This window comes from Enhydra lutris, unplaced genomic scaffold (assembly GCF_002288905.1).
Source record: "Enhydra lutris kenyoni isolate GAN:26980312 unplaced genomic scaffold, ASM228890v2 scaffoldscaffold88, whole genome shotgun sequence".
Classification (NCBI taxonomy): Eukaryota; Metazoa; Chordata; class Mammalia; order Carnivora; family Mustelidae; genus Enhydra; species Enhydra lutris.
Window position 1 is genome coordinate 4,426,841 of NW_019154172.1, and position 26,977 is coordinate 4,453,817.

Below are 26,977 nucleotides of genomic sequence, written 5' to 3' on the forward strand. Positions count from 1 at the left end.
AAGATCCACACAGGGAGGTGACTGGTGGGGGAGGGGCTGCAACAGTCCTCTCACTTTTTTGCCTGGGGCTCTTGGGTTACTGAGCCGACAGGGCCACCAGCAGTGGAAGAGAAAGAGGCTCTCAAACACACTTCTAGAGAAAGTCACAAGAAGAACTCCTGTAGAACACCAGCAGAGCCAAATTTGTATGAGTCTGTCTGCAGATGACTGGGCACCTGCTGCTACCTTCTGTTTTCACATGTGAACAAACACGCACACAGACACCCACTCACCCAGCTAAAAACGCCTAGGACTCAAAGAAAATACCCACACCAGAACAAGCCCCAGTGCACAGAAACACAAACAGCTAGTCCCTCAGACAAGGACCACTGCAGCGCTGGAGTTTGGTGGGAGGTAAGCCATGCCCAGAAGGAGCAGAGCCCCAGAGCGGATGCCAGGTGGAAAGGAGACAAAGTGCAGGAAACCACGATTTGCAGGTACAGTAGTAACGTTTTACCTTAGCAAGATGCAGGGACATTTCAGGGCTTATGCAAATGACTGAAAATATACCTTTAGCCTTAATTACTTCACACCATTAAATTGGCTCTCACAGAAATTCCTGGGAAAGACCATTAATTACCTCCAGAGGTAAATTTCCACACTGGGGGCAGGGGCTGCTCTTCCGCTTACAGCTAGGCCTTGGTGACGGAGCAAGGACAGGTGCATGGGACAGATCTCCAAGTGGTTGTTCCTCATCCTCAGGGAACACGCTTCACCTGGGCAGGCACTTCTGTCAACTTCCCCTAACCTTCTTCATCAACCAACTCCGATGCCAAGCTGCTATGCTTCTTGGGGCATGTGGCAGCTACTGTGCCCAGCACTGAGCAACGGGAATCCAAATGAACAAAGAAAGGCAATTCCATTTTGTAAGAAACAATATATTTTATTTTTCTGACACCACAGCTCTGGTGAGTGGTTTGTACCAAATTTAATGGAGGTTACACAGAACGTTTTACGCATGGGAGGGGGAGGGAAGGGAAGGAACCACAAAATTAAAAACAAAAACGAAAACAAAATCTTGGATAGCTTTTAGCATCTGTTCCACTCCCACACTGATAAATTTCACTTGGGAATTCCTAATAAAAGGAGAACAGAAAACAAGGTGGGCAGGGAAGGGCATGTTGGGGAAGAGAAAGGGGAAAGAAGACCATCAAGCATCCCAAGCACAGGCCTTTCCCTCCCGGAGCCGGAGCCCCGACGACACTCGGCCTGGAAGGCGAGGCTTCTTCCTTAGATTTACTTCCCCCAAGTAAAACCGTGTATTGCAGCTGCCAAAGGGAAAGAAGAGGAAAGAACGGGTCATCCATGGCGGAGCATGCCACGGGGGAAGGAAACACACTTAACCAAGGAGATGGGGAGGGAGAAGGGAGGGAAACCGAGAGAAAAACGTGAAGGTGGGTTTGTAGACTGGGAGAGACAGACAAGTGCCAGAGAGCACTCGAACTGAAAAACAAACGTCCTAAGCTTCATTATTTTTAAAAAGAAAAATCTCCCCCCTCCCCCCACCCCTCGCTGAACTTAGTTCCTTTTTTTGTGCTTTTCATTAATACTCTGCTCTGAGGTCGTAGTTTGGTTTTTTTCTATACACTGGAGTTGAAAGAAAATAGTCCAAAGGTCTGAAGATGGATTCTCCACCTAAAGTAAACAGCCCAGCATTCCTGTTCTCCTCTTGTCCCAAAGACTAAAGTCTCTGCTAAAATCCCTTTTACAATATAGTACAGTACACAAAAAAATAAAGCCCAAAGCAAAAAACATAAACCAGAAAAGAATCCTGGGAGAAGCCAGTCCAAAGGACGTAAACATACAGAGAATGGTGCAACACATGACCGATGGCAATTCTCAAAGCACAGCTACAGATTCCCAAAAGTAGGTGCCATCATGGGATACCCAAGTCCACAAAAATAATTTTTAAAAAATAAATCTTAAAAAAAACACACCTGTTGATTAAATGAATCATTTGTTTTCAGGTAAATCCATACATTCTCGAGTTCCCCCCTCCCCCAAAGCAGCCCTCAGGTCTCTGTTCTCCTATTGCATGACCAACAGTACTCCTGGAACTCCCTCAAAGCAGCTCTCAGGACCTGGAATCTCATCTTGACAAGGATCGGCACATCCAATCTTAGCAGCTTAAAACATCATGTTTCCTGGGTTGCCAGGTCCTTGGCTAAATCCACCCATGCCCACGTCGGTGGCCATGCCCCGGGGCCTCATCTGTGGAGGGATCATGATGTTCTGTTGGGGTCCCATCATGCCCTGCATGGACATCATCATGCCTGGAGAACCCACAGGCCCAGGGTGGGTGTAGAGCCCAGCAGGCCCCCGATCCTTGCCAGGAATCATGCCCACGGCAGCAGCTGGATTGCTCATGAGGGTAGGCTGGCCGGGCATGGTAGACTGTGCTGGTGACATCATCCGATGGTGAGGTCCCATCATGCCTTGCTGGAGAAAGGCTGGTGGTCTCATTGGGTTGTGGCCTGGCATGGATGGGGCTGTACCAAGAGGGATGTCCGGAGTTCCCACTGGCCCTGGGCCTCCCATGCCAGGTAACGCTAGTCCCATTCTGGGGGCTTGTTCACCCATCATCCCCTGCATGTGCGAAAACCCAGGTCCGGGACCCTGGGGCTGTTTACGGCCTGGGACTTCCCCTCGAGGGAAATATTGCAGTGTCTGGCTAGGCTTCTCAGATGGAATAATGCGAGACAGATCGAACTCTGGTATTCCGGTGGCTCCAGGTCGGATGACCTCCTGCAGATCTGGGTCTGTAAACACTGAAGGCATGCTGTTCCCCAGGACAGCGAAGGAGTCAGGACCCCCGGGGCCTCCAGGCTTGCAAAGTGCTGCATCTGCTGAACTCTGAGGCAGGGTGCTGGGGCGGCCGAGGGGGCCTTCTCCTGGGAAACCCATACCTCCTGGGAAGTTGCCCTGCCCCCCACTGGGGCCATTGTGAGGGAATGGAACCTGCTGTGGAGGAGACTGTACTGGAGGGAAGCCCTGGGGGAAACCCATCCGTCCTTGAGGTACCATCGGAGGCTCCTGGGACCCGTGCCCCATAATAGGATTGTGTGACATCAAGCCGGGCCCCATTGGGACCCCATGAGGAGGTATGTTGGGTCCCATGGCATTCGGAGAGGGCATCTGATTGGAGTGAGAAAGTGGCTGGGTCATTCCCATTGGGCTGAGGGTTGGCATCGGAACCACGGGGTTTGGACCTGAAATTCGAGGATTCTGTGTATTAATGCCCATTCCTAGAAAAATAAAGATATCAAAAGAATCACCTTAACCGAGAGCAACTTAGAAAAACTAAGAAATTCGATTAACAACAACAATAATAAAATCCACACGTATCACATGTGCAAGGGACTCTGCTGGGAAAACATACAACATGAAATCCCTGCCCTTCAACAAGATTAAAATACATTTTGGAGCCTATAAGCCAACAGCTCTACAAGAGGATATATTTTGAGTCTTAAACTGTATGACGTAAGGATATGTAGAAAACAAGGAAAAAAGTCACCGGTGTGAAAAGTTACAAATTAATATGTAAACCAATTTAGCCTTCTTCATCGGAGACATTATTTAATATAGAAGTGAACTCGTCTGAACGACTTAGGTAAGGTCCTCTTGGAGAAAGAGGGTTAAAAGTCCTGCAAGTCCAAGAATCATATATAGCAAGGAAACCAAACAGTCCTTTACCAATTGACACTTGGCACTTTTTTACACTGCCTTGCAAAAAGAGCGTTTCAAACTCTAGGGTATATGAAACGCTAAAGAAATAACTTGTAACAGAAAAGGAAAGCATGCTGGTTCTATTGTAGTCTCTGGGGCATTTAAGTATTTGGTGTCTCTGTAGAATTACCACTGAGTATGGTGAGTATGGTGCTTGCTAGGAAACACGGGCTTTCCCCTGTCTGAAATCCTGTGGCTGCTTGTGGGTGGAGGCTGCTCTTCCAGAAAAACACTTGAGAACTAAAGACATTCCGATCAGCATGTTAAAAAGAAACGGCTTTCAGTATTTGCTCCAGGAGGATTCCCCACCCCACTCCCACCCCCTCAAAAGGGAAAAAAGAACCCATCCGGGTACACAGAAACATCAGAACTTCTGTAACGGAATTGTAAGAACTCTAAGCAAACCTGCTTTCTGACAAACACACTGAATCAAACGAATACAAACTTGTTTTCGTTTTCTTCCTCTAGCCAAGACACTAATTCTACTAATGGTACTCTTTCTCAACTCATTCCACTTCCATCTGCTGAGGTCTGCAGCTGTCGAGAAAAGGCATGCGAGAAGTCTCTCTTCCGTCTAACACTGGCTCCATATCCTAGCTTCCTGATTTCTTACCTGGCATATTATTCATTGATGGCAAGTTGGGAGAACGAGCTGGAGGGGAGTCGTCATCGGAGCTGGCCACAGTCTTGATGGCGTCGTGGTATAAAGGGGTAGAACTGGGCATTGCGAACTTGGACATTCGAGACATCATAATAGACAGTGGGTTCTGGGAAAGGGTCGGCTCTGGAGGCATGGTGTAAGGTGTACTAGAGGGAAGACTTCCAGGGATATTCACAGAGGCAGACTGGCTGGCTGTAGGAGGTGGGGGACCACCTAGAAGAAAGCAAAATAAAACAAAAACAGGCCAGGAATTAGACTCCTCTCAAAGGCATTTGGGCCTATATAGTTATGAACTAGCAAGGCCACGAATGAGACAAATGAACAGGACAGTGTTATTAGACCCAGGACACGAACCATCAATCTTCTGGTTAAGCTCCGTGTGTGTGTGCAGAGGGGCGACCGCAGCGCAATATGGAGGTGACGGGTCCGCAGAGGTGAAGACCAACACACCAAGGATGCGTCAGAAAGAGAACTTCAAGCTTGGGAAAAGCATGGTTTAGGGACAACTATTTCCCTGAAAAGAATGTGAAATAAGCAGCTCTCTCCCTTGCCCATCACAATTCGGAATTCGACTCAGGTGTCTGGTCCGCCGTGGAGCCAGACCAGTGATGGGAAACCAGGTGCGAATTGTGTCACCCTGCACACGTGCTCCATTAATTTCCATGAGCAAGAGGGCTGCATGAAAAGGTTCTGAGGCAGCCGTTCCTTGGTACTGCTTTTGTGAACCGCTACCCAACGGAGAAAGGGACGCTTAAGCTGGGCAGGATCCCTCTCCTATCTTATTCTGAGTCTAGTTTTCCTCCAGCTGAGACAACATGGACCTAGTATTTACACCTCAGTGCTCATCTTCCACGGACCACCTCTGGTCTCAGCCACAAAACCACCGTCACCAGCAAGAGCTTCTCCTAGGAAAAAATTACTGACAAATTGCCGCCGATCTGTGAGAACAGCAGTCCACCAAAGGAGAAGGTTTTGGTAACCACCTCTGTGCTCAACACACACGAGAACCACTCTGCTTCGGATTACACTCAGAGCCCGTGGACATGAGGGCAGCCCCTTCAGGTGTCCAGTGGGCGGGTCTACTACTTACAGAAGCCACATTTACCCAATGACAAGATGTTTTATTTCACCGTGTGTTCACTGTGAATTATTCCATGAAACGACACGTGCTTCCAATTCTCCCTCCTCCTCGGAACTATACTATCTGACAACCGTATCCTGCACTAAGAGCGCCATGTCTCTATCAGGACCCGACGCTTGTGTGGAACCCCGAGGGAGCACTGATCATGCACCCGGCTGCGAATGCATCCACCTGGCACAGGCCACCTCCTCCAACTGCAGAATCAAGCTAGGACAGCAGTTTTTCTTAAAGTACATCAATCAGGCTTTTGCAATCTCCAGCTACAGGGCACAACGGGGAGGACGCGAGCATACTGACCTGACTCTACACTGCCCAGCATGGCTGGGGAGGCCATGGTGAGGGGTGCTTTATGGTTTGGAGGGATCCCGGGACTCTGAAGGGGAGGTTTTGGAGAGGAGGTCCATCCAGGTGACGGGGCAGGAAGTGATGGAGACTTGAGGTGAACAGGCGAAGCAGCAGCAGACCCCAAGACAGGGGGGGACTTAATGGAAGCAGCAGCAGCTGGGCCCGCCAGCATGCCTGCCAGCTGCGATGGAGTCTGGGGGGACTTGAGGTTCCCCGAGGGCGAGCCCAGCATTGGTGACTGGACTTGGCGCATCGTGGGAGATTTCAGAGGGTTAATGCCTGGGGAATGTACCTGGCTGCCTGCCACAGATATATCCAAGGGCTTCCGCCCCAGGCCACGCTGGACTGGAGGAGCTGTGTTGAGGCTAGCGGGGTTACTGGAAGGGTTGAGAGGTAGTGGTGGCATGTGACTGAGCCGGCTGTTAGTCCTTTGGTCGGGCCCAATGGGTTCTCTGAGATTCCGCAAGCCACTGTTGCCGCCTGGACCCTGAGACATGGGAAGGAATGGCCTGGGGCCCATGCCGTACTCCTGCTGGGGGTGCTCACCAAAGGGCAGGGGCACCATCTTCTGCTGAGCCGGCAGCATGTCTGCACCCCCTGGGCGTAATTTCATCATCTCCTCAGGGCCCGCCCCAGCCTCTCTCATCTTCTGAGGTATCATCTGAGGGTTGGATCCCATGTTGACGTTTAGACTGACATCTCCCTTCATCCCACTAGGAACCATCCCAAACTCAAGTTCCCGACCCGGGCCCATCTGGGGGGGCATTCCTTTCGGAAAGTCGCCCCTGGAGGGACTCAGAGGGCCCTCGACGGGTATTCGAGGGAAAATGGGATTATTCCCAGGCTCCATGTGTCGCTGGGCACCTGGGATCATCCTATTCATATCCATGCTGGGCCTAATGGCCTCCATGCTCATCCCCGGGGGTAGAGCCAGCTGCTTCTCTGCCAGCTGCTGTTGGAACATCTCTTCAGACAACCCTTGGGGGTTTGGGAAGCGTTCCCCTCGGCCGGGGCCACTAAAGACACCCTGGCCAGGTGGGAAGTTCCGACCATCTGTGATTTTTGGCACATCGTCTGGCCAACTGACTCCAGAAAGACCTGGTCTAGAGGCCGGGTTGGGGACATTCGGCCCCTCCATTTCTGAGTTGATCATTCCTGCAAATCCGGGCAGGCGCATCTGGCTCCCCGGCATGTTGGGGTGAGGAGCCATGCCCCTCGGGGGCAGAGAGTGGGGCATGTTGAGCCCATCGGCGAAGGGCTCGGCCCCACCAGGCCCCCAGCCTTCGCTGGGCGCCATCTGGTACGGAGGGGGAGGCCCCCGGACCACACCCCGAGGCCCATGCTGATGGACCATCATGTCCTGGAGGGAGCACTGCTGCACCACCACCTGCTCCTGCTTCCTCCTCTTCTCCTCGTAGAACTCCTGCTGCAGTTTCAGCCATGCTATCTGCTCGGGGGTCATGTGGTCCAGATGCTCGGGTCCCATGGGCCCAGACTGGGAGTTCATGGGAGGTGGAACCATTTCATCTGGAGAGAAGGGCACATCTCTATGTCCTTGAGGGCCAAATGGAGCTCCCACATCTGTCCGGGGCCCGGGGCCCTTCCCTAGGCTTTGGGATTGAGCCATCATGGCCTGTATCGGCCCTTCTGGTTTCTTCTGAGGTCCATCTAGTACCCCAGGGTTCTGCTGGGGTCCCCCGCTTTGTCCTCCTGTGAATTCTTTCTCGTCGGGGAAAAGCATACGTTGGATGTCTCGGAGTGTTTGTAAGGAACGCTCCCGGTGCTCCAGCTGCTCCTGAGACAGTCCATCGGGGTTCTCTCCCAGTGTAGGGGGTTCTCCACTGGACACTGGTGGAGGTGGAGGGGCTTTGGGATCTGCTGAAGAGCTATTGCTCCCCTGGGAGACAGGGGTCACTGCTCGGTTATTGGGTGTCGAGTTTGGCCCGCTACCATCTGGGGGCAGTGGAGTGGAACCGGCAGGACTGCCTACGGAAGGAATCAGTTTGTTGTCTACACCAGGACTATCCCGGTCCAGGGGACGCGGGGGTGCAGCAGGCTTCGGTGCTGGTGCCGGGATAGGTGGAGTCGGCTGCAGTCTGGTGTTCTGGGAAGAATTCTGGTCCTGGTTGGCTGGAGCTGGGGGCTGTTGTGGGAGGGGTTTTGGATCATTCCGAATGGCAGATAACTGTGTGTTCTGAAGACAAACGAGATTTTAAAAATCATTGGTAAATTGTACAGAAAGGCAATTAAAAAAGCAAGACACGTTACAAGGATCTGTCCCAGGCCTGTAAATCTACTCTGACATTTGCCATAGAAAGTGCCCATGGCCAACCCCACTCTGGACATGGGGACGTTCTGATTTTTTTTCTTCCACTTTCCTGTCAAATGGCATCCTCTTTCCCTTGCTAAGGATTAGGTTTCAATAACTTTATAAGCATGCCAGAAGACAGCCACTCTGCCAAAGTGAATACATCTGAGTATCTATTTCGAGGAACAGGTTTGAGATCACATGTCTACTGTGTGTTTCTGATTCAAAGAGAGATTAGTTTCTTGGTATGTGGGAGGCTGTACCTAACACCTTTTACTTTTCCCCGAAAGTACAACTGGGTCTGTAGGCTTCTCATTGTCAATCAAGAGGTCTGCTGTTCTCAATGGAAAGAGAAAGTACTTGTCGCTCCCGGCTCTGTACGCCACCAGCCAGAGGAAGCAGGGAGGGCGGCTCTGTTTCAGCGTCCCCTCTGGCATGGCAACTGCCAAAGGACTCCTCTCCTGGAGTTTCCAGGGGGCCTGACAGCTCTGGTTTCCGTTTTCGGTTTGTGATCACATTCCATATTCGATAAGAATTCGTACATTAACTGTAGTAAAAGAATCCACAGGCAGGAAGCGTCTGTGGCGAAATCTGAGGCTATCTAGCTCACGGTGTCTTTTGATCTGTTCTTTCCAATAGGCAGCCGACTGCCCTCCTCTAGGGTGGAGGAGAGCCTCGTTATTATTTATTAAGTACTGACACTACACTAGGTCCTGGGTGAAAGCACCTCCCCTGCGGCCAGTGACATAGTTGCTGCTGGTGTCAGGAAAAGGGACGTACATGTGTGCTGGGGCTGAACCTTGGCACCGCTGATGGTGCTGAAGGGAGGGTCCTGAGGAAGAACAGACCCCCATGGCAGGGCTCTTTCACCAGTCTCCGGCGAGCCACATGGCCCCTTCTTTGATGCTCATTTGTTTCAACTTGTTCACTTAATCCAGTCTGTACTTCTGAACCCCTAAGGCTCCTCCTTACCTCCCCACTTGCTCTCTGGAATGTTTCCCTGTGTGCAAATTTGTACATGAATCGTTATGTGTATCTCTGCATCGAACAGTCTGTGTTGCATAAACACAAAGCCTGTCTTCGAGTGTGCACACTCTGTGGGTATGTATATAAATGTTTCCCGTGCAGGTACCCATGCCCCGATGTCTGCACACACAGACAGTGGTGGGGAGGGCTGGCTGAGCACGCATGACTGCACATTCTCTTGGGTCTCCTGCGTCCCTGACTCCCTCGCTGCAGTGTCGGTGTCAACTTAACTTTCCTTCCGGTGCCATTTTAAGTTTACATTTGTTGGCCATCTTTTGTTTGCTGGGGACAGGCCCGGACTTCATGTCATGTGACCAGGAGAGAAGCTGCAGTTTAGTGCCACCCTTTTGATTCTAGACTGGGAGTGGCAGTGATTTGATTATTCCCAATTATATCCTTAATTCCTTTTCTGACTCAGTTCAGTACCGGAGAAGGTAGAGGTGAGAACTATAGTTAAGGTCTGTCGCTAAGTCAATCAAATATTGGTTTGTGCTACACTAGTCCCTGTGCATTCCAGGATTATTTATTTATTTATTTATTTATTTATTTTTTTTAAAGATTTATTTATTTATTTGAGAGAGAGACAGTGAGAGAGAGCATGAGCGAGGAGAAGGTCAGAGAGAGAAGCAGACTCCCCGCGGAGCCGGGAGCCCGATGCGGGACTCCATCCTGGAACTCCAGGATCATGACCTGAGCCGAAGGCAGACGTCCAACCAACTGAGCCACCCAGGCGTCCCATAGGATAATTTAAATTTTAAATATTACATATACATATATATAAAATGTTTAAGTATAAATTAAAATATACATACATTTTAAATGTTTTGTTCATCCATCTTCCACCCTTCTTGAATAGCACAGATGTAGGAGGAACGTGAAATGCTTTCTCTAAGTCTAGGAAAGCCAAGCTCTGCTGTGTCAATGAAGAGGGACTCCACTGATACACAACACAGACAGAAAGGTCACCTATTTTATCTTGAACTGTCATTTGACTCATTTATTGCCACTTGACTTTTCCCATGTTGAAGACCCTGCTGAGTACTAGATTTCTAGTACTGAGTACTAGAGTACCTGTTTCCTGAGAGCAGGGACTGTGTCTTGAACCTCTTAATGTCCCCATAACATTGGGATGGGGATGCCTTGACAATGCTAGTCACAGAAACAGCTTTTGGTTCCACGTGGAATGCTCTGTGTATTCAAACAACCATTACATGCCTTTTCTAACATGGTTTATGGCAGGTAATTAAGTTCCAGAGAAGAGACAGACTGACAGACTAACTAACATTTCTTATAATTTTGGAAATATCAAGCAATTAAAAGCACTCGATGGTCCTCTCACTTTGAAGTAAGAAAGAATCATTCTGAAAGTCACTGAGACTCTAATTGTGGTGTTATCAGCATGGACCCCAGTACTGGAGCTTTACTTATTCCTTTTCTGTTCTGCAACCAACTCAAGAGCATTTGTTAGTTTTTAAACACCTGCCCTCTGGGGGCGCCTGGGTGGCTCAGTGGGTTAAGCCTCTGCCTTGGGCTCAGGTCATGATCCCAGGGTCCTGGGATTGAGCCCCACATCGGGCTCTCTGCTCAGCAGGAAGCCTGCTTTCCCCCCACCCCGCCCTCTTTGCCTACTTGTGATCTCTGTCAAATAAACAAATAAAATCTTTAAAAAAAAAAAAAACAAAAAAACAAAAAACCCTGCCCTGTGCACAAGGTCTGAGTTCAGATTTTCCCAGAAATGGCAGGAGAAAAGAAATTGAAGTGCTCCATATACCTCCTTTTTGATTCTGGGTCTGTCTTTCCTAGTAACCCATCAGTATACCAGCCCGCAAAAGGAAAGGCCAGTACAGCATCGTCTGCCTGAAACCATGCAATGTCTCGAGCTGGGGTGCAGGAGATGCCCGAAGCACAGCTTAAACCGTCAAGACTATCTCCCTGTCAAAAGCATTCCCCAGCTCCCACCTTTACGGCTACCAGAGTGCCTTTAAACCACACTCCACTTTCAAAATGGCCTACCAGAGGGGCTGTGCTTCGCTCTGTCTTGCTGTTAGAGATGTTCTGGATGTGGAAAGAGACGATAGTTTCAACCTGGCCCTTCAACACAGCTTCTGCAGCTCTGCAGAGACGAAAGAGAGGCACACACTAGGACTTGCTTCTGTTCCACCACCTGTAATGCCAAAGCACTTTAACCCCTGATTGAACTTGTGAGAGGAGAAGGAGGGCGGGTCTGTGTGGAGAGCCACCAGAAGTACTGAATAAGAATAAAGAAACACAGGTTTTCATTATTCGTGTCTATCATTTACCACCAGACTTCTGAAATCTAATGAGAGCCATTAGCAAATCTCAAAGAGACACTAGAAAAAAACACCAAGATTTTCTCCTTCAAACCAATACATTGTGGTAGGTGTTTTATAGAATCTTGGTTCCAAACCCCAACCATGAAAGGCAAATGTGAAATCTCACAACACCTAATGATAATTTAAGGCTGTGGAAACTCACTCTGTATGTATGTAGAGTAATTCATGTTTTCTATAAATTAAGTAAGTGGCTAAGAAATCTACTGATCCACCCACCAGAAACATAGGTACCCAAACATTCACAGTACTTATCTCTATGAATTCCAGACATATTCTTCTCTTTAGTTATATTTTCTAATTATTCTGAGATAGACACGTATTATTTGTGTTATTTAAAAAAGAATACTAAACTATAGGAAAGTGTATATTGTGTAATCAATCTCTTTTATGTTTAAAAAAAGATCTCTATGTATATTATAAGCATAAAAACTTTCTGGCAGGAAAGCCAAAGAAGTATCATCAATGGTCGCCTCTGGGGAGAGAGGGTAGGGAGGTTTCATATTTTATTTTCTTTTACCCCTTTCTGTACTATTAACTCTAAGTGAGAATATCACCAGTGAGGGGAAAACAAGGATTACTCTTCAGTGGGAATAAGAACTTCAGTGTCCAAACGCACAAGCCACGTCAACAGCGAGACACAGCTGTTAACTTACTTATTGGCCATCTCAGTAGAAAACACATACACCACTTTGGCGGGAGTCTTCTGAGCAGGTGTGGGCTCCGGGGCAGTAGTCTGGCCATGGGAGGGGGTGGACGACCTGGGGGCTGCAGCATTGGATGGGGTCATCGAGTGTGGCGTGTGCTGGGAATCCTGGGACTTTATGTGGTCAGCAGAATTACATTCTAAAAGAATGAAAAGACTAGTGTCATAGAAAGAAGAAAACTTCTGCCAGCATTCACAGCACCACAACACAAACCCACCTTGAGAATGTCAAAGAGGAAGTACCCTGCTAAGAGGAAACCTCTCCACCTCATAAAAATTCCAGAACGCTTCTCCTGAAATGACCAATTACAAAGCACTCTCCCCCACCACCCCCAACCTCACCACGTCCTTCCTTCTCTATTACACACCCTTCAGACATTAGTGCAAAGGTCCCTCCTTCCTGGAAACCTTTTTGGAACCTCTTGGGACTGGATGCCCCTGTGAGTTGAACCCACAGCCCCCAGACCCCCTGATTTCAGCATTTATCACATTTATTGTAATTGTTTAATGAGCTGCTATGCGGGTATCCTCAGATTCTTACAGCCAGCAACCAAACAGTGCTGACCACGCCCCCCACGCCCAGCACGTGCAGGCACTCCCACAGGCCTCCCACTAATACCGGGGGAAGAGAGGAAAGACAGGGAGCAATCGCCCAGATTTCCGTTTCTAATTTGGACTGGTGGGGGAGGGTGTTGCACTTCCACTCCTGGAATGCAACTTCATGCTCTGGCCTATAGTTAAGATTTTTGGTTTTATAGTAGGAGGAAAAACAACAGAAGTCATAGCCCCTGGCCCCACCTTTTTCTCAGCTGGCCTGGTTTTGCTGCCTCCCCTGTTTCTAGCACATGTAGCCACCCAGTCCAGCCACACGGGAATTAGCTGTGACAAACCCCACGGGTGCCAGCACTTCCTCTTGTCACTATAGCTCTGGCAGAGTGGTGGCCAAAGAGTACAGACCCCAAGTCTTAGAGGGCGAATCTGACAGAGAAGAGGAGGAGAGGCCCGGAGAACTGCTCCAGTGTGGGCCCCTGGCGGACACAAACTGGGGCTTGATGGTGAAGAAGAAATAACAGGCCAGAAATACCCTTAAGAACATGGTGAGGACCGTGGAACATCCGCCCATATCCCCGAATCATGTGCATCCTCAAGAGCAAGGACTCCTCGACAGGGTGGTTCCCGACTGCTCTTCAGTCAGTAGGAAAACGAGAAGGAACAGTCCCATCTTAATAAGCTGTGAGGTGAGCTCCTGAATCTGATACCTACTCTCCCCACTTGGCTGCTCTTAGGCTCTCCGGCACCCACCAACGTCAGGGGCCTTCCCTCGGGAACGCCTACTTCCCTCTGAGTCTCAAAGATCTTATAGACATACCTTTAATGTCAGAGTCATCGTTTGGAGTCCCAGGATCTCTCTGATCAAAGGAGTCGGCGGAAATACTTCGCTCCCTTTTCCCCTTGCCCTTGGCACCATTTCCAGCCCCATTCTTCAGCCCCATGCTCCCACCTGGGCCAGGGAGTGCTTTAGGTGTATGGCCCCCACTCTTGGAGTCACAGGGGGATGGCTGGGATTGGCTGGCTGAGCCCCCCTGTTTACCCTGATTGGAGAATTTGGAATCCAGCTGGGGGTTTCCAGATGGGGACATCACTGTAGGGGGACGGACCATCACCTCCTGCTTTGACTTAGGGCTACTAAAAGAGACAAATAATAAAGGGAGATCAGATGCTGGATGCAGCCGGTCAGCCCAAATCAGGGAGAAGCAATTTTTAGAGTAGGTCAAGGAGACACAGAGGACTGAGTACCCGCCCTACCTTTCACCTCAGTTCCTTCCCCGCTCCCTCCAACCCTGCTCTCTTCTCAGCGCTAGGCACTAACTAACCCAGAGGAGGCTCAGGCAGAGTGGCCTGCCAGGTCTCGGGAACCCTAGAGTCACATGGGGACCCATCTCTAGGGCTTCTGTCAATAAAGGACAATGGTTTCTATGTACATAGAGAAGTGACTCTCACACTAAGACTAGCTCAGAGTAAACAAACAGGCATCGTTAAGATCAAAATACTATCCACCCCCTGGCTGACCACAAGGAACAGCTGTAACGAGAGCCTAGCTTCCCTGCTGGAAAATACAGCAGGGCCCAGAGGGCAGGAGAGGAAACCTGCTGGTGAGTGGCAGGTTAGGGAAACCCTCCCAGATACGAATCCCTCCAATAAGCAGTACCACACACCAGGGCATATGTGCTCACGGGTGCCCCAAGGGAGGAGGAAAAAGTTCTTTAAAAAACATCAATTTCAGGTGCGCCTGGGTGGCTCAGTGAGTTAGGCCTCTGCCTTCGGCTCAGGTCATGGTCCTGGGGTCCTGGGATCGAGCCCCACATTGGGCTCTCTGCTCAGCGGGGGGCCTGCATCCCTCTCTCTCTCTCTCTGCCTGCCTCTCTGCCTACTTGTGATCTCTCTCTGTGTCAAATAAATAAAATCTTTAAAAAAAAATCAATTTCAGTACTGTGGAATGCAGGAGAAAGCTTCACAGTGGGGGACTGGGGGCCAGTGGGGACATCCTAGGACCTTAGGCCTCCTCACCATCCCAGGCCTCGGTTTCCTCACATGCCAGGGTTAGTACAACCACCATACCGGGTGGATTCTAAGGTCCCTTCCCTTGTGCTTTGGTGAGGGGGGAGGGATGGCAAAGGGGCACAGTCAGGGAACAACGGGCAAAGCACTGTCCGAAAGTCTGACTGCACTGTAGCCTGTTGACTCGCCTGTTTTCTCTTGCTTTCCCCATTTCTTCCACTTCAACACACTGTGCCCTCAATGAGTGTTCGAGGTCCACCTCCGACACTCCCCCCAGGGGCAGCTGGGCAGGCCGTAGCCCTTACCTCTGTGTGTTTCCTGACGGAGAGTTCCTCACTTTAGGGTTACTGGAATGCATTGATTGAAATCCTGAGCTTGCAGTCACAGACAGGGATGGGCTCACCGAGTTCCTCTCGGGCAGCAGCAGAAAGAGCTGCTGAGGGCAGTGGCGGTGGCCCGCTGCTCGCTGGGGGCGTCCCTTAGCGCTGGCCACCTGTATGCCTTTTTCCTCTTTGTTTTTCTCTGCTGTGGAAGTGGGTCCTTTCCCCTTGCAGCTCCAGCATTCTCTGGGGGTGTGCCTCCTGCTGCCAAAGGGAAATCTCGCATCTCCAGGGCACACTACGGGAAAAGGCCACCCAAAAAGAGTTGGGATCAAAAACACAAAAGACATAAAACACCCTTACAACAGGATCGAAGGTAAGGCACTAGCCAGCTGGACAGTGCAGCCGCTGGGTTGCTCCTCGGCTTCCAGCGGGGTTCAAGGAGCAGTGGTGTCTGTGCTCTGACACTAAGGCCCCGGGAGAGTGAAAAGACTTTCTGCCAGGCACACGAGCCTCCTACCTTGTAGCGTGGACCCAGTGTTTGTAAGCAGCTGAGGGAAACATTTTGTCTTCAGCCACATATTCTCCCTTCCATCTCTCTACTTCCAAATACAAACCCATCAAACACCTGGGTTTTTCTTTTCTCAAAACCATGCCTTGAAACTACAGGGTACTCCAAATCCAAAGCTACTATCTGGTCCTTCACCTCAGATGGCCAACAATGGCAAAGAAATGTAACAAACCCATCCTAATTCAAACCACGAAACAAATAAATCTATGTTTCTATTCTCAGGGCCTTGGGGTGGGACACTGGAGGAGTTACTTCTGAAATCAGCTGTTGAGCCAACACCAAGTACAATCAGTTCTGCCCCCTGACTTCCATGATCTCTCTATTAAATTATGCCAAGGATGTGTCTTGCATTCTCACTGTTTAATGAGGGGGACCCTAGGCATGGGGAAGCATGGGAATGATCCATAATGCTGAAAGTAAAAGAACATCTCCGAAAGCTAAGATGTTTTCTGAGCCAATTTGCAAGGCTAATTTGAAGCATAAAGGTCAAGAAAATATTCCCAAACCTAGCCAGAGAACAAATGAGAAAGCCCTTTACTTAAGGAAGCCTAGACTAGATATGCTTTCAGTCCCTTCTCCTTCCAGGGTAGGTCCAACATGGCTTTCTGGTAACCACTGTCTCCCTCAGCTCCCTCCCCACCTTCTGCTATCTTGCCGCTGAGGTATGGGACCAAAGGAGGAGACAAGATGTAGGATTCTTGGCTGAAGGACCAAAGGGAGTTAGCAGGAACTCAGGTTCAGGTTCAGCTTACATACCCTTTGAGAAACTCCAGAAGTGGACTAAGTTCTGGGAGCTCTAGCCCAGGTTTTGGCACCGAGTAGGATCACTGTCAAGTGCTAAATGTCTCTTTCTTCATTTGGAAATTTGCAACAGGAATTTACAGAAGTTGTCAGTGCGCCAGATTACATTTTTTTCTTTTTAAGTGAAGAAGTCAGGAAAAAGAACTAGAATAAAATGTTATGGAATGTTCCTATGCCGACCTTAGGAGAAAACATCCTAAAACACAATTTTTGTCTCGATTACACTTAAGGTTGTATTTTTATCCACCCCCCCCTTCAGCTTTTTCCTTTTTCTTTTTCAGTTTAAACTACAAAATTGATCGTGGTTGTCAAGTTTGACATATGTGATCATAAACCATTTCATAACCTCTCACTAAACATCAGGAATCACTGGAAAAACAGAAGTAGCAAATGAATCTTGCATGGACAAAGCCATCAGAAAACATTTACCTCAGGAACAGAAAAGCAGTCACCACCTAGATAGTCCCCTTCTGTAACTTCTGGTACTTTCTGTCTGCATCACACATTCTAGCACTCAATCACATGTCATACTGAATAGTCCTATGTGTATGTTTCATCTCCCTACGTAGACTTTGTTCTTTGAAGACAGGAATCTTGTTTTAAAGTTCTTTGGCTTGTCTATAATCGTCAGCGTGATGTACTAAGATGTGGTTGGACCCTCCGTGATTTACCCAGCTTCTCCCAGAACAGAAACACCTGGCATTTGTGTTGCACTCTTTTTCCAAAGGAACTCTGAACATATTACAACTATCGAATTGCCTCAGTCTGCCAGGCATTTCTAATGAGCCAATAGCAACGATGATTTCTAATGATACTGTGAGCATACAACTCTTTAATTTCAAAGTACTCCTACAACCAGTCTCTTGTTCTCGCGAGTTGCTCAAGCTTGATCAACAGGCCTGTACAGATGAGTGGCCAGAGCGCACATGAGCGGAAGGCAGGTCCTCTCCCAGGTTTGCCCCGATCCTGCTCTTCCTCAAGGCCATCTCCTTACCATGACTTTATGGGTGGAGACTGTGCAGAAGGCTGAAACAAGCATGTGGACTCACCGAGAGATGGGCAACAAAATCTAGGGTTTCAACCCTTGATCTAGGGAGTTGTTGGACGAAGTTAACCTAGCCTTGGCCTAAGCTGAGCAAAAAAAAAAAATCCGCCTGGTGTCTTATGATATAGTTCCAAAGACTCAAATTAGGCTCTTGGGCTCCTACATTTACAGGGTAGGCTCAACCATTTTACTTTAAGAACTGGAAAAGCTCTTCCACCGAAGAGGCCTTCATTAGAGAAACACACAGATTTTGTCCTCTGCTACAAAGAAATCTCCTAACTTTAATATCTATTTATTCAACTCCCTTTCCTTCTTAGACGCTATATAAAATTCTTCCTAACTAGGGGTCAGGCACTCTTTTAAGTCCCTTCGTACTAAGCTCACTGACCACAGCACCAGGAGGCAGGTGCCCCTATTCTCCCTATCTCAGAGATAAGGAAACTGAGCCTCTGAAATGTTCAGCTGTCTGCCCAAGCAAGGTGGGTCATCTCTGAGTTAGCCAGACCCCAGTGCGTGGGAGAGCTGGCACAGGGCCGCGCACCCCGGCTGTGCTCTTTATCACTCTAGTGCCTGTCAAGATAGGGACTCCGGGGACAAGGGGAGCCAGTGTGCAGAATCAAATGCTCAGCAGCACAGTACCAGCGTGTGGGTGAACTACTGCTGGGATGACTACCATTCTCTAGCTCACTTGCTTATCCTGCCCACTGTCATTTCATATCTTGTTATCTCCAACTGTCCCCTTCCTTCCCGCCCTCCCTTCTGTCAGTGCATGGCTTGCCCAGGCTTAACAAGAAAAAAAGTCACCAAGTCGGACGTGACATGCTCAGCACCAAATCTGCAAACCCATTTTCCTAGTACCTAGCCCTCTCCTTCTTCTCTATTATTGAAACAGACAAAACAGCCCCCTTTTCCCCAGAGGTCAGTCCCACCATGGGTGGTGTAGGCCCCATCCCTTCTAGCTTTCTGAGAGCTCTCTCTCTCTCTCTCTTTTGGCCTTCCCTGCCATCTCCAGCATATTTCCAACCACTGCTTGGACATGGAATAGTCTCTTCCAGCATTGAGAAAAAAACAAAAAAATTACAGGAAAACAAAGCCCAGCTCTAGCATGCTATTATTCCCTTCCAGAGCCAAGTCTCTCCAGGGTTGACAAGCACACAGTCTTTACTTCCTTACTTGCTGTTCACCCTTTCGCCATTTTTAAACCAACTTCCCCCCTCTACCCCTATCCGGATCACAGAAACCACTATTTTGGTTCAGGTCACCCCTGGCCACTGCTCTAACCTCATCTTACTCCATCTTGTAGACTGCCAGCTGATCGCTTCCTTCTTGAAACTCTCCTCTTTCGGTTTCCATGGTGCCCCACTTCCCTAGATCTCCTCCCGCCTCTCCAGTCACTCTCTGTGTGCTCCCTGTGCTGGCCCCTTCTCTATGCGATGTCTATAACTCTGAGGTCCTCGGGACTCCATCCTGGGGTCTTTCCTCCTCTTGTTCGGTAAGCTTTCTCCATGCCAACCACTCCCAGTTTCCCGTCCCCAGCTCAGCTTCTGCCCTGTGGACCTGAACCCACAAATGCCACCTGGGCATCTTTCTAGATGTCAGACTTAACAAGACGGGCCAGCAATTCATCTCCAGATAGCTTGCCTCCCCAAAGTGTCTGTCCTTCTGTCTTCCACACCGTGGTAAATGGTACCCAGCTGCTCATGCCACAAAAATGGGCATCATTCCCAACAAGCCTCTCCCTCACCTCAAGCCTCCATCTTGAGTCTGAATATTTTTGCCAAATGAATGAAATCCCGGCTTCAGAATTTCATCTTCAGAAAGGGAAGGCAGGGACCAAGAGTGATCTGTCCATACCTATATTCCCAGCACTTCCTATAGCACCTGGCATGTGGTACTCGCTCAAAAAATATCTCTTGAATAAAAGTTGGAAGCTTTTCCCCAAGCTCATCTTTTTAAGCCAGCGAAGCTCTCTAGTGCTACAATCCATCATCAGACTACTCACCAAAACCCCAAGGGTCACGATACTGCAGTGCTCATCCTGGAGGTGAGGAGGTAGAGGAGTCCAGGAACCCCCTTCTCAAAGGTCCCCTCACCTGGATGAGGATAAAGAAGAAAAATCTCTAAATGGCTTTAAAAGAAAATCAACTATACATCTTGCTACTGAATATCTTAAGAGCAGATTTCCTATGTATTCTAGAATGCACGATTAAGAGGCAGTTGTCATCTCCCATGTAAAGGGAATCAGCTTCCAATTTTTAAAGAGTTTATTAGCCAATCTGTAGACATCTCAAGGCCCCTGAGGCTTTCCCTCCTCCCCAAATGCACATTTTATTTTCAGAGACTGGGAAATACTAAGGGCAAATAAAATCAATGTTTCTACTTTCTAGATTTCTGGGCATTGAGTAGGGATAAAAAAAAAAAACACCTCACATTTTTGCTTCTGCCCATTCCTTGTTAGTGCAGGGAACTGGAGCTGACGGGGAAGGAGAAAGAGACAAACCTGCAGATATGCTCTTGAATTCACGGAGTGAACTCAGTTGCAGCCTTCCCTCCTCTGAACCCTCACTCTGCACAACAAGCACTCAGCAAGGAAAGGCATTTTCACATGCTTTTGTGAGAATGTGGGGCTGAACAACCTGGCCAGGTGATTTCCTGTGACTGAGTGCCTACTGTGTGCAAAATGCTATACTGAACGGGGCTAGATGAGTAAGAAAACAATAAGCTACTGGTCAAGCAGGACAATTTTTAACATTAGTCCTCGTAAAACAGAATTATAACCGTGAGCCTCATCCTTTGCCCAGATTTTATAGTTCTGAAATTGCAAGGAAGAACCAAGTTCCAGATTGTCGTAAGGCCAAATTATTTCGGAATCTTTCAAAGGAGACTCTATAAGGTTGCCACAAAGTAGTAAATAAATTCACAGATTAATCTGACCAAGCTCAGAATCACCTCTACGATTCCAATTTCATTCTTCTGATGATCCTTTCCCACTTTCCTGCTCTAAGAAGTCAAGTTTATTACAACTGTGTCATGTTTAATGAAGTTCATTTTCTATGCTATGACCACTACTCCATAAAAGGCAGAGTATCAAACTTAGAATGTGGAACTAAAAGGCCACAGGATTCCATTCCGAGCTCATTCTTAACTTCTGGCATGCCAACTTCTAACAGCTTCCTCTCAGCAAAAGTACACAATGGGAAGAACGATCATTCCCCAACATGTGGAGGAAAAATCTACACAACGCATATATGCATGTACAGAAAACCCTGGTCCATACAAAATACTAATGCATGTTTTCATCCTCGAGGGGTTGGAATGCCTCTATTGTCCTTCAAGCTAACAAACCTGAAGCAGGCAAGTAACTTGTATCAAACTAAAGAGTCTTGACAAAAGTTAATGGTTCAAAAATGAATTTCTATAATTTAGAATAATGGCCGCCCAAAGTAAAATTTCAGCACAAATGTCCCTTCTTTGTGAAATTCTCCTTGATTCCCGACTGTCCCTAGGAATGTCCTCTGGGGCCCTATAGCACTGTAGTCAACAGTGCTATTGTTAACACTTGAAAAACTGTATCTCTGTTATGTGTAGACAGAGAGCCCCCTGAGGAAAGGGTCGTCATCTTAGCACCCAACACCCAAAAGAAACTCAATAAATGCTGGGTGATTCAGGGATTATAATGAGTGTGGAGCTTAAGTTTTGCTACCCTTGCCTTGCATTTACACAAATCAATGAAGACATGCTAAAATACCTGTTTAACTTCCTACCACCTGCCTTTCCTATGAGGTGAGCTAGTGCAGAAGGTCAGAAAAACGGAAGGTAACTATGCTTACACTTTTGACTTGCATTTAACTTCATGACCTTTGCCCTGGGAACTGCTAAAATAACGAACAAATGTAGTTTTAACTTACAAGAGACCCTACAGAAACAAACAAAAAATCCAAAACACTCAGGTGAATCACAGAAGTCGTATGTTCATCATCAGGTTCCTCACCTTTCAAGATGTCCAATCTGCTCTCTCTTCTACATTGGGACACAGAAGAACTTTCCAAGAATGAGCTCTGCCTCCCAAACTGAAGGGAATTTTTAGGTCAAAGTGGAGTGACACCAGCTAGCCCCACATTCAGTCCTATGAGGGTGAGAAGAATAGAGAAGTTCATACCCCAATTCACCGATTGCAAAGAAAACCACCCATTCCCCAGTGCTCTGTGGCCAAAACAGTATTTGGAAGGAACAGTGAGAAAATAATTAGGTCAAAAATGGGGAAGGAAGGCAAAACCACTAAAACTCAAAATGCAAGATGGAGCAGTACAGCCCAAATCCATCCCATTGAAGCCAGGGTTGTTTATTAGAAAAGCAAAACCACTAGACACAAAAGCCTCCTGCTAATCATTGCTTTGAACTTTCTCCACGACCAAGAACAGTCACCAACAGGTGGCAAAATGAACTTTTACTTCCTATCTTCTTTATGTCCTTGTGTTCAGCATGATGGAGATGCTGAAAAAATACTGCAAAAGCCTAAAATGCAAGTGGCCAGAAGATACTTTAACTTTCAAAAATCTGTTGGTCTAGAGCAGGAGTTCTTGATGTGGGATCCACTGGCTCACATGGGGTCTACGGAGAGACTGTGGTAGCTGTGAACTTACTGGGGAAAACTTCCATCTTCACTCACACTCATTCAGCTCTAGCAAAAGTTTGCACTGCCTTCAATTGTGAAGGGAGGGAACAATCAGTGGTAGGTAGTATTAGCAATTCTGTGACTGTCACCAAGACGCACCACAGGACACTTCCACGTGGCATTATACTTGTTGCTGATATCCCAACAAAATGTTTATACTCATCCCTACTTCAAAATTACAGTATGGTGAGAACTACAGCTATGCTGTTATTTAATAGGTTAGAAAGAAGCATATAAATTACTGTATCATAATTGTTTAATATTTTGTTAACTGTTACCATGTCACTTATAAGACTACTGTGTTCCATTTTATGCATTTTAAAAACCCAAGTCTTGAAAGAGGCCTTACACTTCATTAGGTTGCCAAAGGGGTATGTAGGAAATAGGAGGTTAAGAACAAATAAAGTTGTTCTAAAACAAATAAAGTTCCTACAGATTCTAACATCATAATCACCAGGGCAGACAGACAAGTAAGTTATTCTACCAACATTACTTCATAGCTGGAAGAAAATTAAGGCACCACGAAGCCAAGTTACAGGTCCAAGGTCACTAAAATTTAGGATGGGCATCTGCCTAGGTGAGCATTCACAGCACGTATATTCCTACTCTTCCATGGGGACTTTTTCTTACATTCCACAATTGTCATCACTACGACTAACTTCCTACTAAATGGGGAAGAGTTATCACCTTTCAATATTAGTAGAAAACTGAAACCCAAATGATAGAACAAGATGTATGTATAAGGTACTCCTTTTCACTCCTTGATCAACTATACTGCCATAATTGTTACAAAGGCTGAATCTGGTCTGTTCTTGAGAAAGAGTAATCTTTTAGAAGGGAGAAAAAAGTTGGGCTACATCATGTCTCATTCTCAGACACGTTCAAAGCACTTTGCAGATAGGTATTCACTTGTTAAGTGCTGCAATGGGTTATGAGTGGTTAGGGCAGTGGTCTCACCACTTCATAAACAGGAAAACTGGACGATAAATACAAAAGATTGGTTCAAAGTCCTCTAAGTCAATGGGAGAGCCAGTTTCCTGATTCCAAGTTCAAGGCTCTACCCATTATACCAAATCATCATGAGCAAATATTTAGTTGATTATAATGCTTGGGACACCTCTTCCTTTTTTTTTTTTTTTTTAACCCCTATAAGCCAGAAAGCATCTTCTTTTGATTCACAAAAGCAAATATAGAATAAATTCCAATGTATATAAGTACTTTTTCACCAATGCTAGTCATCTAAAAATCCAAGTCAGGGATCCTGAGCTCAAAAGCTACGTTACATACAAATTGCCTTCTAAGAAGAGAACAGTGTGGAATTGTTCCTTCATCTTTTAGCCAAGGAGCTCCTTATCTATCTACCATATCTTGTGGAACTATTATCACCTTTCAACACTGTTATTACAAAATAATATTATAATGGTTCAATACCATTAGATCCTCGGTCCTAAAACTGTGAAATGTTACCCCTGCCCCAATTCTGCCTTAAATTTTCTCTTCTTATTTAAACAACCAATTAGTGGAATCCTCATTCTTCAAAGCATCCTTGCATCATCTAACTAACTTCTCCTTTTATTAACTCATCTCTGTCTTCAACAATTTGAGTCTTTTTTCAATAGTTAATAAGGATATCTTTCTTAAATTTGTACTTAGGACCAAAACATTATTCACAGTAACATTAATTCCTTGCTAAATCTCCCAAATCAGTAGTATCAAGACAAAAAAACAAAATCAATAGAGTGATCATGTTGCAGAATCTCCACGAAGTCAAAGGTTCTTAACCCACACATGACTGTTACCCACCCATATCCTTTTGCCCTCCCAACCCCCATCTCTCAACTATTTTACTATTCATCCTTCCTACCTGCTACTTCTAATTCATTATTTTGTGCTCTGTGCACAAGAGTCCAAATCTCTGGTCTAAGAATGAACACTTACATCTTGTATATTTCAAATGCTAGTAAACCACTACACATCACTGACCCAAATGAATCTCTTTACACAGCTACGAAATCACTTTCCCATTGCAGTCACTGCCAGTCTGCCTCAAAGCCTAACTTCACACCAATTCCATCCCATCTTAGAGTCTCTCCGCCAAGTGATAGATACTTTATGTCCATTTCTTTGCCTTGTCTACTAACTTTTTCGGTCCCCAACTGGAGTGCAATTTAAACTCTAAGTCCCTCCTCTCTAGCACAGACCAGGACCCCTGGAGGACAGATTTGAGGCCTCCTTCTTCAGGCCTGGGAACCTTCAGGTAAGGCCCCAATAAGGCGACAATATTACAGGCCTCTGGCCCTTCCCTCTGAACATAATAACCAACCCTGCTGTTGTGTTCCTTAGGATATCTCCATTTCACCAGGCTCACCCAACACTAACCAGTGACATCTTAATAGCCTTTGCAACTTTCAAAGGTCAATGACCAGGGTTCCACTTTGGAAATCACTGGTGTGTCCACGACCCCCACAATGACTCAGTGACCTACACATCACCACCTCACCTACTAGAGCCCTTTACTACTCATACATGCTTTTTAGCTTTCACTTCCCTTCATCCTTCAACAAGTCAGTGGCCTGCAAAGTCCCCTTTACCTCTCTATCCACCTCCGGGGTCTTACAGACCCCACCAAACTCAACCTGAATTCCCTTATTTAGCTCTCCATCTCGCCCCTCCAAAGCCCCTTCATCCCAGGACCCTGGGACCATCCCATCTCCTCACTTAGCCTCTCCCAGCGCTGCTTGGGACACAACCTCTAAAAAAAATCGAGAGATGCCGAGGTCTCTTCTCCTGGCTCACAGAGCGGTGGGCAAAAGACGCCCCCCCCTCCCCCACAGGTTTCCAGACTCAACTCACTACATCCGCAACCTCGACCCCCGCCCCTTTTCTCCCTCCCCCCCCCACTCCCACGGCTCTCCGCGGCAGTGGCTACCCCTGCCCCCAAACCCGCTCAAAACACGCGGACGCGAACCCGGCCCCCCAAACCCCCGGCTCCGGTCCTCCCCTCCCCCTCCCCCCGAGGTGCCACTTACCCCCGAGGCGGGAGTGGAGGAGGGGAGAGGAGGAGCGGAGTAGGGGAGGGGGCTTCGGTCCGGGGCGGCTTTCAGCCCCGGGGGGCCGGGGCCGGGGCCGGGGCCAGCGGCAGCGGCGGCGCAGCGTCTCCCCCCGGCGGCGGCAGCGGCGGCGGCGGCGCCGTCCCACTCCCGCAGGCACACATAGGCTCCATTGTCCGCCGGCACCTCCCCCTTTCCGGCTCCCCCCTCCCGGTCCCGCCCCTTCCCCCTCCCCTCGGCCCTCCCCCAGCCGCACCGCGCCACGAAAGGTACCGCCGGCCCCGCCTCGGACGCGAGCGGCGAAGTGCCCCCTCCCCCGGCCCCGGCGTCCCGCCCGGCGGGGGAATGGGAACTGCCCCTCCCCGCCTCGGCTCAAGGCCCGCCGCCGGGAAGGGCCCGCCCCCCTCCAAGGGAATGTCATTCGTCCCCCTCCCGGAACGCGCGCAATGGTACTAACCCAGCCGCTTCCTCCTCCCCTTCCCAGGCCTTCCCGGAGAGGTACCGCCTCCGGCGCCCCGCCCACCAAGTGGCCGCGCCTCTTTGACCCCGCCCCTCCTTCTAACATTTTACTATGGAACCGCCCACCACCAGCACCACCTCCTGCTTTGCATAGACACGCCCACACGGTCCCCGCCCCAGTTCGTCACCCGGCCAGAGGTGACGCCTACTCCCCACCTTAAAGAGGCAGAGTCCTCTTTCTCAACTAAAAAAGCCTCCCAAAGGGCCGGTGGGGTGGGAGGTGCGGCCAAGGAACGTTTCTTCTTTCCCGCACAGTCCTCCCGGCGTGCACACTCACCCGGACCTCCCCACCGCCTGCCGCAGCACTGGGGAGCAACCCGAGGGGACCAGCAGAAAGCGCGGAGGGGGGCAGGGCAGCGTGGAAATTTGGCCATCTTTGACAGAAACGAATTGGAAGCTGCCAAAGGAAGGGGTCTTTTCCTCACACTTTCCTGCTGCGCTGGTCCCAGCCTACTCCTCCGTCTTCAAGGCAACCCCCCTCACGCCTCCAGGATGCCACCACCCTGCCCCATCCCTTCTCCGGTCCCCGGTCTTCACCCGTCAATCAGTGCACGGTGCTGGCGGTTGCCGGCTTTCTCCCCTCCCAAGGGAGCAGGCCCCTCTCGGGGTTGCACTCTTCTCCACCCTCTCCAAAGCCGATTCTTGCCAGGGTCCTGCGAACGCGGTGGCTGTTGCAGGGTCTCTCCTTCCACGTCGGGCCCAGCCCAGCCCCGCTCGCGCATCGCTACCTAGTGCCCTAGAGGACCTTCTGCTCAGATCCTCGAACGGCTTGACGACCGCTTTTTTTAATCGAAGTAGCGCTCCCCTGATTTTTCGGGAGGCCTGTGCTTTGCAGAGCTCGAAGCCCAGGCATCCCGGCACCGTCCCCTGTGAAGTGAGAAGGTAACCCATTAGGCTGCACTTTTTCTCAGAAGGAAAATGACGACGCACGTTGCTGAATAAAGCTCAGATTCCGGCTACTCCTGTTTTATCTTTGTGGCCCTTGTTGCTGCCGTGACCAACTGTTATTATACAGACCTGTCTACTCACAGTCCTCCCCAGAACACACTGTTGTTCCATCTCTGTATATGCGCTTTGTAGAGTCTTGATCTTAGTTGTTTCTGCAACTATGAGCACTAGCCCCACAGCCTTTCT

At 48.6% G+C, this 26,977-nt stretch overlaps 1 protein-coding gene across 3 annotated transcripts; it reads right to left on the reverse strand.

Moving 5' to 3' along the window:
* Nucleotides 1–900: 900 nt before the first annotated feature.
* LOC111162068 (B-cell CLL/lymphoma 9) lies at nt 901–25,334 on the reverse strand. 3 transcript variants are annotated; one of them, XM_022526263.1, is made up of 10 exons: nt 25,304–25,334; nt 21,591–21,725; nt 19,602–19,692; nt 15,168–15,480; nt 13,895–13,989; nt 12,254–12,443; nt 11,260–11,359; nt 5,865–8,106; nt 4,379–4,639; nt 901–3,284 (listed from the first exon to the last, which is right to left on the reverse strand). In XM_022526263.1, the coding sequence occupies exons 4-10, from the start codon at nt 15,218–15,220 to the stop codon at nt 2,167–2,169; spliced, it is 4,059 nt and encodes a 1,352-aa protein (XP_022381971.1). In that variant the 5' UTR covers nt 15,221–15,480; nt 19,602–19,692; nt 21,591–21,725; nt 25,304–25,334; the 3' UTR covers nt 901–2,166. The 3 variants fall into 3 exon arrangements, with proteins under 3 accessions (XP_022381971.1, XP_022381970.1, XP_022381969.1); XM_022526262.1 differs by having other exon boundaries at nt 901–3,248; nt 13,673–13,989; XM_022526261.1 differs by having other exon boundaries at nt 13,673–13,989.
* Nucleotides 25,335–26,977: the final 1,643 nt, after the last annotated feature.